The sequence below is a fragment of the Charadrius vociferus genome, unplaced genomic scaffold, assembly GCF_000708025.1.
Source record: "Charadrius vociferus isolate BGI_N301 unplaced genomic scaffold, ASM70802v2 scaffold472, whole genome shotgun sequence".
Taxonomy (NCBI): Eukaryota; Metazoa; Chordata; class Aves; order Charadriiformes; family Charadriidae; genus Charadrius; species Charadrius vociferus.
The window spans coordinates 6,632,676-6,649,051 of NW_009647735.1; the positions used below are offsets into that span (position 1 = coordinate 6,632,676).

Genomic DNA, 16,376 nt, shown 5'->3' on the forward strand with positions numbered 1-16,376 from the left:
TACACTTAAGGGAGAAATATGTCTGAATAGCTGGTTACATCAGCAATGCAGATAGAGAAGAAATTCCCACAGTGTGAGTAAGTCTTCACACACTTAGAGAACGTGACCACACACAATACACATTACAGTGGAGAAGAACAAAGCAACCTCAGGAAGTGTCCCTGATTGTTTTCGGCTGATTAAGGACATATGCCAACAAGCCTCTAGTTGTTCAGGGAAGCTTTGCAACTTGGGTAGGTCAAATTTACATAACGCAATTAAAGATACCAAATGGTTTGGGTCTATATAAAACTCAAATTCAGAACAATGTAAGGTGCAAGTTTAAGACAATTTTGTTGTTTCCGACCAGTTCAACCAAGGGACAGCTTTATCTTTCAAGTTAAATGAGCAGAGGAGAGATTAAAAGTCAGCTTGGCTAATGTAAATAGCCGATTTACATTAACGTCAGCCATTTGTTTCAGAATCAAAACACACACACAGCCTTCAAGTAGTAACAGCAGTTTTAGAAAACAGCTGTTAAGCTGGCATGCACATCAGGCCTTAGAACAAAGATACTGCCTATCACTTTTTTCAAAAATCACTGCACAAAGACCTAAAGCTGTTTGGATAAAATAAACCTCCCAAAGCTGCACCGAAGTCAGCAGCAATTCACCAGGTTGTTGCTCTTGCCGGCAGAGCAGCCAGAAGGACCTGTACCGGGTGTTGAGCAGAAGCAGTCACCCCCAGCCCCAAAGGCTTCGCAGCAGGGCCAAACACACACTCCTCCAGGCATTGCTGAGGCTGGTACCAGCAGGAAAAGTTTTAACTTTGAGTTAAGCAACTGCCAGCATCACCTCGGTGTTGGGCCAGGAGCGCCGAGGGGGGCTGCGAGAACAGCTCACCTACCCAAGGGATGGCTCGCTTCTCTCCTCCCTCCCCAAGTCAGCCAGCCTAATAAAAAGGTATTACGTTTCCCTCCAAATCATTCAGACTTTTTCTGTAGAGAAGCATTACAAAAGCTACGGTAGGTTTTTTTTTTTTTTAAAAAAAGATAAACTAAACATAGTACTTGGAGAAAAATGTAAGGCTTCCTGTAAATTAAACTGAACCTTTTTACATAATAGATCGCTCACAGCTATTTGTAAGGAAGTGACAAAGCTGCTGCAGATCTTAAGATATTGTAGCGAGGTTCACAGATGCACTTATGTAAATATTTTCTGACAACTCAGCTGCTACCGAAAACATTTTTGAAGTTATCAAAAAGAATTTAAAGTATTTTCCACTCTAGTCATTAACTCTTTATTTGCAAAAAGGCACCGCCAGAACTCTTAAGCAAAATGATCCCTTCTACAGAAGGCACAAGCCCGGCCAGCTATGCTTTTAAAACATGCCACCAAAATCTGAGCTCCAGCACTGCTGTCAGAGGGTAGTCCACTATCAGCTTCTCCTCCCAAGCCACCAAGAATCAGGTTTGCTCATTCAGAGCGATCACAGCCCATGTTCAGTCCGTACCCCACACAAGAAGCACTCTCGTACTGTAAGCTGGCAGGGCAGCTAAGGTAGGACAGGCTACACAGGTTTTAGGCTGCCAGATATAACACTATGCCAATTTAGCCAATGCAGTTTGCACTGTACGGGGAGACAGCAAGAGTCAGAACCCCGCCACGCTCAGCTTTAGCAACCTGAAAAAACAGAGACAGAACGCTTTACCCCAAAGCCATTATCTACTTCTTGGCATTACAAGGCAGAAATACTACATGGCCTGGCAGTGGTCTATTAGCATACATATTTTATCTGCTGTCACATATGCATTGCCATTCAGCTGCAGTTTCTTTTTGGAGCTTATTTTTCTCTCCAGACATTTAAATTGCATATTTTTACTTTTTTTTTTTTTACTGTTAAGCACATACAAAAAGACAGTGAAGACTGTACAAATTAGAGACAATTAAGAGCAGCCTATTAAGGGTTTGCTATCTCTCTAGAAATCCTCCAGGAATCATTAGTGGACACACCAGATCCTATTAGATTCTGTATCTGGGTCTTAGATTTCAGACAAAACGCTTTGTGAAGACATGCCTACAGACAGCTTTCCCTTCTGAGTACTTATCCAAGCCACCTCAAGCATGCAAGACATAAGATATTACTGCTAAGGTCAGCAGAAAATCACATTATTAAGAGGAGCTTCGCTATAGCTCTATTTCAGATGGTACAACAACTTGGTGCTTAAGGCTTGATACCAGTTGCCCGGGTTTTGCCCAAATAGCACAGCCTTTGGGGGGTGAGGGCAAAGGATAGGACAAACCTCATTGCTGGGGAAGATCAGGTGATAGCAAATCACCAGGAGACCACATCTGAGGTACAAAAACTGCTTGACAGCTCCTCAACCATGTAATTCATTCCTCTTCAGAGCCACGCAAGGCAGATCTCACAGCAGAACAGGTCTTCAGGGCAGTCTGCTTTCAGAGTTCAATACTGCATAGCACTAGGGATGCTTAGAGAAGTGTAAAAGACAACTGGACATATTTACAGCACCATCTCCTGACCAAAGTACCCAATTAAAAATCATACATTACAGCTAAAACATTGGCAATTAGATCAATTCACCTTTTTTTTTTGGTGTGTACTCTCATGTCAACCCCAACCAGAGATTTCTGCAAGTGTTTGTTATTCTAATAGAATTAATGCCTTTTTAGTTCTTTCCTTTTTAATTCTTATTTGAGTTCCTTGTATGGGCGAGAGGTATTTATAATACCATTCACTGCATCAACAGATCACGCAGGTCACACGATCCTGGGGAGATGAAACATTCTTCCCTCCAGAGGAAAAGCCACATTTAAAGTCAGGGAATGGTCCATGCTGGAGCACACTCTCCTGACTATAAAAAAGAGCGTAGGGAGTTTAACCCTACAAATACCCCCATAGGTTTTTCCGCTGTTGTCTGAGCATGCACATACAAGTTTGAGTGCTCTGGCAGTGCAGTTGTGACACATTTTCTAGAAAGGTGTCCGTGCTATAGAGCTTCAGTAGCAAACACTGCAGTGGACATAACTCCAACTTTTTCTCCACACAACTGGGATAAAATCTTGATGCCACTGAAGTCCAGAACGCAACTGCCACTAACTTGAGTGGCGCCTGAGTTTCACCCTAGTTTTAAAGGGATCTCATTTTTGGCTGGCAAGATTTCAACCCTTTTTAATTCCCAGAAGCTCAACCACAAATCCCTCTTCTCCTCCCACACAGCTGCTCTGAAACTCCCCGAGCTCCTTTAAGACAGCAGCCGAACAGACCTCCTTGGGAAGACACAGGGCTTTGCTTACAAGAGATCCCCACCTCCCCAGACCATCTCCCAGCTCCAGAAAGCCAATCTGTAAAAAAAAAATAAAAATCTTGAGATTAAGAACAGGCATCCCCTGTGAGCTTACCCCTTCCCCTGCAAGCCCGGCGTATCACTGCTCACAGCAACTCACTCCTTCCCGTTTTTCCCACATGGCAGTTAAGAGAGCACAGACCTGGTACGGGCAGGACTACTGAGCTACATAAGCTTGGCCCAGAGTCTGAGACACGGCAAAGGACCCGGCACTGGGCTCAGGAATCAGCAACAGTCCCATGAAGTCACAGCACTGGGACCTAACTCAGAGCCTGACCCTCCCCTAACATTTATTTTTAAAGAAAGCAGACATTAAATACAGATAAAACAAAACTGCAGTGACAGGAACAAGATAAATCAAGTATTGTCCAGCCAAAAAATTAAGAACCCTTCTTTTTGGTGTCCCCAAGTGTCTTCCAGATACAGAGCTTATCCCAACCATCCAGCCATCAAACACAGAGGCAAGACAAGAACAGCCTAACAGAGGGATAGATGTCAAGAGCGACAAAGCAGCATTTACAGGGCAAATAAAAAGATGAATGCAGCCTCCTGAGAAGAAAGCATCACTGCAATTGGAATGAGAAAGGAATGAAAAAGTCAAGGGAGGTTTTCAGACCAGGAGCTTAAAAATATCAATATCCACCAACCATCCACAGGCATTGGCATATTCATTTGAGGTTCCTTTGACAGAATCTGGTAGTCCCCGGCAAAGCGAGCAGTTGGCATATCAGGGGGACATGGGGACAGCACCGTCAACAGGAGCAACTGAGCCTGAGAAAGCGGTGTCACATTTGGTTTAACGTGGCTGAAACATCTCACTGGTTACAGCAGCGGCCAGTTTGTTCAAGTGGCAAACGGCGTTAGCTGGCAGGTCGTGGAGGAGTTAAACCCTCATTCTGTAGAGATTTGCCATGTGCTTCACACTCAGCCACCCCACTGGCTATGGAAATAATCCCACTCACGCCAGTCTTCAAGGGGTGGGGGACTACGCACCTCAGTCTGGTAGGAAAATCAAAATTCCTGAGGCTCTTTTATTTCTAGTGAATCTTACTGCTTTTTACTCACGCTGCAGTAAAGCCTAGAGAGGTTTCAGATAGAAACTGAAGCCATTATGCACTAAATACAGTTACACTCACATAGGAAAAGACAGCCCTTGACCTGAGCACTCGCCTCCCTAATATGAGACAGTCACAAAAATCTTTCTAAAAGCCCTCTCTAGAAGGATCTACAAGGATCCTTAGGGAAAACAAAAGGAGGCAAGATTATTTCATAGTTAAAGTACAGAGGCAGCACGAGTTGTAATACACAGGAGCCAACTCAACTATTTTGTCCTGATCAGAATAGGTCTCCCAGGTCAATCCAGTGTGAAGCAATATATTCCAGTTGTGCTGAAGCCTTACAGGGTGCCAGTGCCCAACACTGTACCACCTCTGGATTCTAACCCCTTGTTCCCCCTATATTACATCAAGGGCCATGTGGCGGCATGTCCTTGCTTCACCCAGATCCATACACAGGAGAAAGTAAGCAAATTTTCTACCCTTGGTGAATTTGCTATCTCTTGTGGGATTCCAAATGGAATCCCACTTGGCAGTACTGATGTCCAGTCAGGGTCAGTCAGCTTGGATCTGACCCTGTACTCTTACTAACCATATGAAAGATCCCCACAAAACTTTTAATAGCCTCTGCTCCGCATGTGTTACACATCTTAAGGCCCCCATCGCAGCACAGCATTCAGCAGGGAGCTGCCGTCACCATCAACACACCACAGGACAGCAAAAGTCATTCTGTTTGAGGCAGAAAAAATGCCTGATATACAAAGGACTTCCAAAGATGGCCCATGCAGCAACTCCCAGGGGTGAGACAGGGCACTGGAGCCCTTTATGAGTCATAGTTACCTGTCTGCGGGAGCAAGGGTGACGGTCCCCAAAGCTTTTCCTCAGCATCATCGTAACCAGCTCCCCATGGCATTCTCCTCCAAGGTTGCTGCAGCAGCATGGTACAGAGTTGTCTCAGGAAGAACCTGCCACAAAGCACAATCCAGCACATGATCCCTCAAACCCTGGGCTCTGACCTCCTAACCTGGCTCTGTCACCTCCCTTTCTGCAGAGGACAGCCCCATCCACAGAGCAGCCCTCCCTTGGTCCCCGAGGTGCCTCTCCTACCTCCCCTCCTTGGCAGGATCTCAGAGCAGCTGTGCCACCACTGAGGAGGTGATTAGGCCTTTCCTGAACCCTTTTTGCAGGCTGCTGCCATTGATGTGCCCCACAAACGTATTCTGCTTCACTTGCCAAAAACATACAGGAGCTATAAAAGAGGCAAACATCCTTCAATGGCTCCTAAAATGACTTTTGCTCCCTTCCCTAAAAAGCTGCAACATAAATTAGGGCAGAGATGGGCTGCTAAGGGAAGCTCCTTTGTCCCCGTTACATTAGAAGAAAAAAAAATAATTGTTGGCTTTCCATCAGCCAGCAGGAGCAAGCGCTGCAGTGCCATGCCAAAAGGATTAGCACCTCTCTGTACTTCTTTGTGGACAGCTATGATCTGCTGTTCTCCAAGTCAGTGTTTCTTTATTATGGCATGTATCAAAAGAGCACCATTGTTTAGAATATGCTCCTTATTTCACATTGGAAAAGGAAAATGATAGGAACACAGGGGCTCAAAGTTTGGAAGATGAAAAGGAAAACACAATAAAGACAGTAGTCTTTGAGCTTACGAGACTCTGACATGTCACAACTGTAAGCACTGAATCATCTCCCTGGTATACCTTGTGAACCACTTCCACTTCAAAAATAAAAATAAACCACTAGTTTTCTTTATGTTCTTGACAAAATCTGCCAGTGCATGGCATTGAGCTGTGTCACATTATTTCCCTTACAGGTGACCTGGGAGGGGTTTTTAGAAAATTGATTTCTGTTTACTTTCATATGTTTCTTTACAATGGATAAATAAAGTCTGAAGGATCCTTCCCTCCCTCAAAATCTCCTTCTGTTCTGACTCACTGCCCTCAATCTACTTTTTCCTCAAGAGTATCAAGAACATTGAATACAGTCTCATCCTGCTGTATTGACTGGCACACACATTGTGATGTTTCCCAGTCGAAGGAAGTGCTAGGAACATCAAGCCAAAATCTCTCTCCCCCAAGCATTTAAGAGAGGCCCATATTAGTGTCTGACTTACACACTGACAGACCAGCTCTGATGCTTCCAGCCCAGGCACCCGCAGGAACAACTTGCACAGCCTCCGCAGTGTCTCACCACACCGACCTGCAGGCAAAGCAGCCGCTGGTGCACAGAGCTTTGCATCCCATGTACGAGGACAGGCTGAGAGAGTTGGGGGTGTTCAGCCTGGAGAAGAGAAGGCTCCAGGGAGACCTTAGAGCCCCCTCCAGTCCCTAAAGGATCTCCAGGAGAGCTGATGAAGGACTCTTTACAAGGGCATGTAGTGATAGGACGAGAGGGAATGGCTTCAAGCTGGAAGAGGGGAGATTTCTCACTGTAATATTTAATCTAAATTTCTTCCTGAGGGTGGTGAGCCCCCGGGGCAGGTTGCCCCGAGAAGCTGTGGCTGCCCCATCCCTGGAGGTGTTCAAGGCCAGGTTGGACGGGGCTTGGAGCGACCTGGGCTGGGGGGAGGTGGCCCTGCCCATGATCTTTAAGGTCCCTTCCAACTTAAGCCATTCTACAATATTCAGCTTTTCAACAGGCTGAGCTACCTCAGGTAGGGTACTAGACACTGAACAAACACACCTACCATATCTCATTGGGAGGGGCAGAGCCCGTAGCTAGAAGATTCCTGTCTTCCAAGCTAGCGACACTTCAGATGTGTTTAAGCTCCAGCAAACATACACAAATTCACTAGTCTCATGTGGGAAGCCTAACATCCAGAAAACAGAAATTTTGGAAATTCTACGGTTCACCTGGACCTTAACCTTCATTATTTTTGTGTCCATATGAGTATGAGGTAGCATTGGCCTTCTCTCCCTCAGAAGGCTCAGAAGGATGAGCTCTGAACGCACAGACCATCACAGTAGCCCAGCCTTCACTCTCATGCAGCACACAGGATTTCTCTGAACCCCTCCTGCTCCAAATCCAGTAGCAACTGGATGAGCATATTCAGAGCCTCTGCAGCTGGTTCCCAGAGGAAAATATCCTGCCTTGGCATTAAGATTTCCAGTGACAATGAATTCACCATATTCCTCAAAGGGTTCCAACGTTGAGCACTCCTAACGTGAAAGATGTACCTTTTTGACCCCGTGTGTTGCTGCCTCGAGGAACTGAGCTGCATTATGCCTTTCTTCACAAGATCGAAGAGCCCTCTATTATGAAATATCTGCTCCCACATAAGTAGGTGCAAACCATGAGCATCTAAACAGGGTCTTAATTTGCTTGATTCAAAGGTGTTCATCACTGCTTTACCTACTGAGGCCACTGCAGTGCATTTAGAGGGTGAACACCAGCACTGGGCAGCGTTGCAGCAGAAACTAATCCAGTAATCCCCTACTCTGAATAAACAGCCACTGCCTGGTAGCCTTTTCCAAACATTAAAAACATGCAAAGACCTTAGTCATTTAGTCAGACCTTTGCTTCCATACACAAGAGCAGAGAGGCAGTGGGCTAGCAGGTGGGCAGGAACACACGAGTCCCAGGTCCTGGTCTCCATCTCCCCAGTGACTGGCATCTCTACTCCTCTGCTTTCTCCTCGAGATGAACAAGTCACGGCCATTTGAACCTACTGGCTGTCCCTGTTAGTGGTATGCCTTTGGGGCGTACGCTCCCTCAGGAGCCAAGCTGCCCACGTTCAGACCTGTGCACTGCTCCCCGCCATGCCCAGATGTTCTCCCTTGCAGCTGCCAGTCCCTGGCTTCCTCCCAGAGATAAGTTATTAATCATGCAGAGCCAGTTCTCCCCAGGTTTGTTTTCAGGGGCAGCTGCTGTCTCTCATTATGGGTTTACCCTTGGCCAGATCAGCAGTACATGGGGAACTGAGAGGCACAGACCCACTCGTCCCTCACGCGCCACGAAGCAGAGGGTGGGGAGCTGCAGCAGAGAAGGGGCCCGTTGCTGCTGGGTCACTAGCCCACGGCTGCCCACGAAGCATGGCAGGACTCCCCCGGGTGACCAGCTGAAGGAGTTCTGAGAGCCAGAACAGAGCCCAGAGCACTAACTATCTAACTGGTAATTACTTTCTGGTGAAGACTGAAAAATGGGTCATTAAAACCATATTAAACTGTTTTCATTAATACAAAAACCTGATTTACATTTTTTTTTCCCACAGAGCCATTATGTTCCAAACGCGCTGCACGGATGATTTGTTTAATCACAACCACATGGAATAGCAATTTTAAGGGCCTGTGACAATCACTTTTTTAACCAGGAAACCTGGTTTGCAATAATTGTCATGTTTTCTGTTAGCCACCCTTCCCACTGCTGTCATAAACCTGCTCATTTCTAAACACGCTGCCTTCCTAGTTGCACATAAAAGCTGCACAACCCACTGATACAATTAATAACACTGAATATTTAGGTCAACGTCAGTTCTATTAATTTTATCTCTGAAAGACTCGCACATTTTCTAAACAAGTCTAGCCCTTTGGGGGGTTAAACTGTAATTTGCAGTCTGGTTGTGAGTCCCTATCACATAATAGATCAATTAGGTTGAACACTCTAGTATATTAATCTTATTCACACATAGTAAAGGCAAATATGGCTAATTACTGTATTACAATATTGCCTACTTTCCCCAAATATGTATTAAGGAAAAGGGGAGCTTATTACATTGAACTATGAAATAAAATTATCTTGATATTAAACTGACAGTGAAGATGAATGCCTGTATTAATCCGTCTTATTTTTCCTAAATCAATATCCATCGGAAGATCTGTTTATCATTACTCATGTGTTAGCTCTGTAGAAGAGGCTTTGCTTTCTCTTCCCTATCAAGAACTTATCGTTCCCGCTTAAAGCGCCGCTTCTCTGTCATGGCATTCTACGAAACACAGCAGTGCGATTTCTTTTGCCGTATCTATCAGCTTTATATTTGTACTTTCAGGTTATGAATTAATGGGTATGATTTCAACGACTCCAGAGAAATGCAGGTAGTGATCCAAGCCTATTTTCTGTGCCTCTCTGTGCAAACTCGCATGGCCAGAGGGCTTGTCTCTATGATGAAATTAATTGAATTCAGTTTTTAAAACTACCAAGTTAATCAAGATTGGCACAGCATCTAACTGGTCAATGAAAACGAGGAAATGTCATGGTCAGCATTAAGTTTACTCCAGGCAAACCAAAGTGAGCCCGAGCAGGATTTGTCCTCGTCTGCATTCACTAATCAGCGGGCACCAGCTAATTCATCCATGGGCTTGTAAAAAAATGGGGCAAAAAAAGTACTGTAAGAAGTCACCTAGTCCGCCTCGAGGCACCATGAAAAATGAGTTTAGATGTGCCTAAATATCCTAGCAGAGACCTAATTCCACTCCCTGTTCTGCCGCCGATCTGCTGTGTGACCAAGTCACTGCCTCTCTTTCCCCACTGTGGCGATTTCCCCCAGCCCCGGTCTCATTTAGTTCCCACTCAAGACCCCCGAAGGCAGGAATTCCCCCCTCCCGCCTGCCTGGAACCCACCACAACGGGGCTCGACAGGAGCTGGAGCTCCAGGCTTTACTGTAGTCAGATGTTACACGCTATTAGTAGCGAAGACAGGGCACAAATTAGGAGGATGGCTGTGCTTAGTGCTTCCTTAATGTTTTGCACATTTGAATCTCCCAGCAATAGCTTGCAAGCTGTGAATTTGCTAAAGTGGAAACCAGGCCAATAAAAATAAAAAAGACAAAAATCTAAACGCTCGGGCTGCTGCAACAGAAGTCTTGCATGAAACACCTGACAAAAACGTAGAGATTAATTTGCCCATATAACAGACAGTAAATTCAAGAAAAATACGGTATTTCAAAAAAAAAAAAGTTGCTATTTCCTCTACCCTGCTGCAGCATATGGAACAGCTTGGATCTCAGGATTATTCCATGGGACACCGCTGAAAACAGGTTCTTCGGCTTTTCTGAGAACACAAAGGTATTTATGCTAAGCACCTACACATCCCCGAAGCCAGTCGGTCTAAGGCAGCCTCCACGCCACATGAAACGCATTGGCATGTGATTATTTATACGGCTCCACATACATGCACCCTCCCACATACAGGAAAGAGGCAGAGCCATGGAGGACACCGAAGCCAGAACGCTGATTTCCTCTCTTTGGCTGACATCATTGGTTTACTATTTGCTGTTGGAAACCTCCTTGCTTGGAAGCGTTTCCCAGATCTCTTGCATCTCTCCTCTGCAAGCTTTGGGAAGACAGGCTATTCTCAGGTGATCCACAAAATAAAATGTTCCGTAATTGATTCTGCTGAGAGCTTATACAGCTGCATGCATTATAAATTATTATTATTTCTGCCTTGAAAAGCATTATTACATAGTCTGAGGCTAGACTTCGTCTTTTCCACAGCTAGAACTGTTCCCAGCTAGAGCTGCTTCAAACATATAGCTGTTCCACAGACAAATCTCATTTTTTAAGTGGGTCAAAGGTCAGGAATACTTTGGGTTCCCCTTCTCCCCCCATGGGCCTCTAACTTCGAACCCTCTCTAGAATTTTTTTTTAACTGCCAAGTCTAAAGAATCCATGGCCAGAGACATCCAGATGTTTGTTATGAAAGATCCAGAATGCAATAACAATGCAGAAAAATTTCCTATTTGCTTAGAGTAGAATCAGATGATCTCTGTGCTCAATTTACCAGAAATCAATTATTTAGTTCAATCTGTTCCTGTTTAGAAGAATAATATCTTGGAAAGAAAAATCAGGCTGTCAGTTCTAGAAAACCTGTGCAAAGGATCACCTCTCTCCTTGATTGGGCCAAACTGTATGAAACAATAGTTTAGTTATATCATATGGAGCCAATGCTTGGATTAATCACTGGGACAGAAGCGTGATCAGCAATAGGATTGTCTTCATAGTGCCAGAAGCTCCCAAGGACCCAGACTCACCCCGTTCAAAAAAACCCCAAAACTTAAGGATGCCTGGAGACAGAAAATATTCTCCAGAAGAAGAGCTGAAGCTGACTTATTTCCATCTCTGTCCAGGGCGAAAGTAGCAATCAGCTCTGCCAGAATTATGTTTTCAGGCAAGAACACGTGCTGTCTTCAAAGGACAACAGCATTTGGGCAACACCAAAGGCATTCCAGAGCCACAGCCACTGGAATAAGGTTTGCTCATGCCACAATCAAAAAACTATTAGGTTTGCAAGCTTTTGGCTTGGCTCTATTCATTTACATATACTTCATCTGTTTTCCTCTGAAATTTGGCATCTTTTGCTTGAACCCAAAAGCCCATTCTATGGTACTAAGTGTCAGTGAGCCTTGAACTCCATGACCGGCCAGGTACAAGCCCATGCAGCAAGCCCCTGGTCCAGAACAACTCCAAGCAGAGGTCTACAAGCTACGTACATCTGTTAGAAATAAACTGGGTTTTCAAACTGCAAATATGAGGTCTTTAAAATTTTTTTGTGTGTGCTTTTACAATTAAAAAAAAATAAATCACTTAGATGAAAAGCATTAAATTTGCAGGCCACTTGCTTGTGACTTCGTATCTCCAGGTCTCCCCTGCTACTACAACATGGTTTTTCCAGGGAATGTAAGGATTAAATAGGAAAGACATAGGCACGTGAATCGTTGCTACTGGACATTCAAATGAGCACTTTTCAGGATTTGCCTTTATTCTGAAGAAGTTCTGCACTGCATATTATTTTTAAGTATGCAACCAACCATCAACACAGCAGGACATAATTTTTAAAGACTCCAAAGGAGCCAAGCTTGTCAATAATCTGGGAATCAAACGACTTTATACAGAATACACAGGAGATCAACCTGAGGGTGGGTGGTGGTGTAAAGCGTTATACAGAAGAAAAATTAACACTCAAAAAGGAAAGTTAAACTAACATAAGGGTTTGCAGGGAACTGTAGGAGTTAATGCTCTCTCCCTCCATTAAGCACATCAAGAGTGTTCTTCTCCTAATGAGTTAACCTCTTATTATTCAAGTTTAATGGGGACATATATTTGTTTAACCCTATAGCCTCAGGAGTCAGAATTTCCTGGTGTTAATTATACAGCATATAGGCAGACTCTTTGCTAGCAATGTAAAATTGCAATCCCTGCCAAACCTTGAAACTAGGAATCTCCAGCAAACCAGAGGACAACAAACTTAGCATGCATCTTACTTCCTATAGCTAATTCAGACTCGTGCAAATTGATGATGATGCCAGGAGAGCACTTCACAAAGAGCAGGGCAACACTGCCTTTCCTTTGTCAGGAAAGGGAAGTGATCCAGACAGATCACACACCAGTGTAGAAATTCCACCTGGGACTTCTTATGTTAACCCAAATGCATTAGGAAGTGACTGTGCATGCACAGAAGACCCTCCTCTGCTAAAGCAACCCCACCTGGGTTTGTTGTTGGTGTGGTGTTGCTGTGTGTTTGTTTATTTTCTTTCAAGAGACTTGTTTGCTACCAAGCCTATCAAGAGGATCAGGACCCAAACAAGATCTCCAGCATCACCCCAGAGTGCTGCTTTAGCAGGAAGCCAGCCCAGGGGATCAGGAACCATTAGCTGTGTCACAGAAAGAGACAGGGGCACTTGTGGCCTGTATCAGCTCTGACTCAAGATCAAGCTCCTCTCTACACATTCCAGCTACTTCACCTAACAGTACTCAACAGGAACAAAAGATGCAAGCGCTTATGGATGAAGACTGTTACCCACCCCTCCTCCAATAACATGCTGGAGGAGCTAGGACATATCCCTTCTCTCCTCCCATTCTTCAGGTCTTCTACTCCTAGGCAGTGGAGACCACCAACCCTTCACATGGGTTGTTAGCTTTGGCAAAGCTGACAAGCAAAGCGCAGAGTCTCACACCCACCCTTTGCCACCCATGCAATCAAACCCCATCTGACCCTCCCCCCGCCCTATGTGGGCCTGAAGACACAGTTCTTGTGCTTCCGAGGACCTGCAAAACAGGAGAAGGCCCAGCAGAGCAGGGTGCTGCAAGCCTGTGTTTCCAAGATGCTTGGTCAGGAAGCAGGATGTGCTGTCCTACTGCCCTTGTACAGCCCACTCACCAGGGCATGGATATACCATCCCAACCGACACGTGAAAGGGGGTGCACGTGGGACATGCAAACACACACATTAGACAGCACTAGTTGCAGAAGGGAAGGAAACACATTTAGCCCCTTGGAAATCTCCTCCCTGAGTTCTTCCAGATAGAAGCAGACACCTTAGTAAACTCAAATATCTTCAGAGCCAAGGTAACCCTCATTGTTCATTTGTCTGTTTGATGATCATGCAGGCCCAGAAGAGCATAAATCCCATGACAGTAACATGACAGATGTACGATTATGCAGAGAGACAGATACACAGCAAACTTAATGGTTCCCTCAAAACTGATCTCCTAAAACCAGCCCCTTAGGCCACTTATTGTTATCCCAACAGAGAAACATGAAGTCACAATTTGAGGGTGGGGGCAGACACACAATAAATATCCTTTTTTTGTTTGTTTGTTTCATGATGCAAGTCACAGTTTGTTTAAACAAACTACAAGAGTTGTCTTCGGTAGTGTCACTGATTCAGCATCTCCCCACCACCTTAATTCTCTTCTAGATCTGGGCACTCAAAAGGAAGGAGGCTATTTGCAGCAATGCAGTGGTTGACAGGAGGCTGAATTTCCACTTCATAATATGGTATCCTGAAGTGACAGCAAAGGAGAATGAGTTGCTATTAAAATGGGAGATCAGGTCCAATTGCTTCCAGTACACAATACCACATGAACTCTGACCTCCTCTGGATCAGGAAAGAAGCTGTACTTAACTCCCTGGAAGCCAAACTACACCCTGAAGCTGTGCCCTCCTTTGCCATTTTAGGTTGCAGACAGGACCACCCAGGAAAGCCAGCCAGAATACATTTAGCACATAAACTTTTGTTTTCCTTCCACAGATGGAAGGTACACACACAAACCCCTTTTAATCAAATTATGGAAGTGTTCCTGGGCCTGGAAAAGTGAGATTCCTCCAGAGCCCCACCAGCATCAACAGAGCAGAGCTGCAGGTCCAGTGGCCACCTCCTTGGGACAGTGACAAGAAGCCACTGTACTTCCACTCATTTATGGGTCACCTGAGCCTACCATCAGCCTGCTATTTCCATCCTGCTTATCGCAATGAACAGGTATATCAATAATTAACAGCAAGTAAGAAGATTATTTGCACTTCTGTAGGACTCTTCCTCCAAGGAGCTCGTTAACAGCACAACAGCCTCAAGAACCTTTGTTATCCCATTTCACAGATAGGGTACGCCGCCACCACCACCATATCCAGCAGTGGAGTCCCTCCTCCAAGTGTCTGGAACAACCCACCACCACCATGTCCAGCAGTAGAGTCCCTCCTCCAAGTGTCTAGAACAACCCACCACCAAGGAGAGGCTGATGATGAATGTCCATGCTCTACACACTAGGCTGAGCTTCATTTAGCAGGGAAAAAATGCCAACAGCACAGGCTGTGCTCCCACACCTTAAGAACAGTGATTTCCTTCAAAGCCCTCCTCTTGCAAGAGAAGTAGGCTCCGTTTTGTTGTGCAACACCCTGAAAAGATTTTGAGGCTGGTGGGCAGAGTTGAACACCAAGGGGAAGCCGTTATTTCTAAATAACCATACAGCCATGCATGGCTTGTGAACCATGGTTAATTTAATACCCACACACGCTCATTACAGCTATTCACGCACCCACTGCAATCAGCTTGTTTACACACTTATCAATGACAACTTTCAGATTATTACTTTAATTAAGAAAACCCCTTCATTCGTTGGGATTATATTACCAAAACACCTTCTCTTCCACCGGGGGAAAACTAGCACTTACAGGAAGACGATGAGGTAGTCCGTACAGCTGGCAGCTGCACTATGGAGGTCATGCTTTGAGGAGAAAGACACACAGGGAGCCAACATCAGATGCCTCCACCACGAGCAGCAGAAGACAGGACTGCAATGAACGGGGGCAGGCCGGTTCTCAGCGGTTATATGACCTGCAGTCAGCGCCCAGCAAGTTTCACAGCAGGTCCTGTGGGACTCGCTCACTTCTGAAGGAATATCCCACCAGGAGAGGGCATCTTTCCAGCAGGCACTGGTGCTCCTGGTGTCTCCTGGCTTCGGTATGACACAAATGCTAGAACCCAGCTGCTGTCCCTGTCCTCAAGCAGGACACCGGTGAGGAGCAGGAGCTGCCCTCAAGCATGGCCGCCCATTTCCCACCTTAGCACCAGAGGGCGAAGGCCCCACACCGCCAGGAGTGGCACAGGAGCCACGTGGCACAACGCCATTGGTCAGAGGGGCACCACTGCCAATTCAGGATTGGCTGGGCAGGAGAGATGCCAGCTTGGGATTGGCCAGCCACACCCAAGCACTTCCATGGGGCCCAGAGCCTCAGGGGCCCGCCATGCTGGGGCCTCACTGGCTCTGCCCACAGCAGGTCTCCTGTATCCCCACCACATAGGGGACCTGTCCCAAACAAGGGACCACAGGCGTTGGGGAGCAGCAGCGACCCCCTGGCCCCATCACCAGGCTCCTCACAGCAGGAACACGCTCCCACCCCCACCGAGCTACAGAAGCGCCTCATTCCACCAGCCCCACAGAAGTCTGTGCCGGGGTACCAGATCTTCAAACCCTGCTACAGACGCTCCCCAGAGGCCTCGGCTCAGGAGAGCGCCGTGCAGTAACGCCAACAGCATGAGGGGCTGCGAGGAACCCCACCGGGAGCCATCGGTGCCCAGCGCCAACGAGTGCTGCTCACTCGGGCCCCAGGCAAGCACCTCAGCACTGGCCCTCTGGTGACGAGGGCCACAAAGATGGTCCAAGGGCCAGAGCCCCTCTGCTGTGAGGACAGGCTGAGAGAGTCAGGGTTGTTCAGCCTGGAGAAGAGAAGGCTCCAGGGAGCCCTTGGAGCCACTT

At 46.1% G+C, this 16,376-nt stretch overlaps 1 protein-coding gene across 1 annotated transcript in view; it reads right to left on the bottom strand.

Annotated features, from left to right (window-relative positions):
* Window positions 1-15,287: 15,287 nt before the first annotated feature.
* Window positions 15,288-16,376, bottom strand: part of LOC104283589 (early growth response protein 2b-like) — a 41,852-nt gene continuing 40,763 nt past the window's right edge. Inside the window, exon 4 of the mRNA XM_009881788.1 lies at window positions 15,288-15,344. Coding sequence (XP_009880090.1) covers window positions 15,288-15,344 — 57 coding nt within the window. The remainder of the gene's footprint in view (window positions 15,345-16,376) is intronic.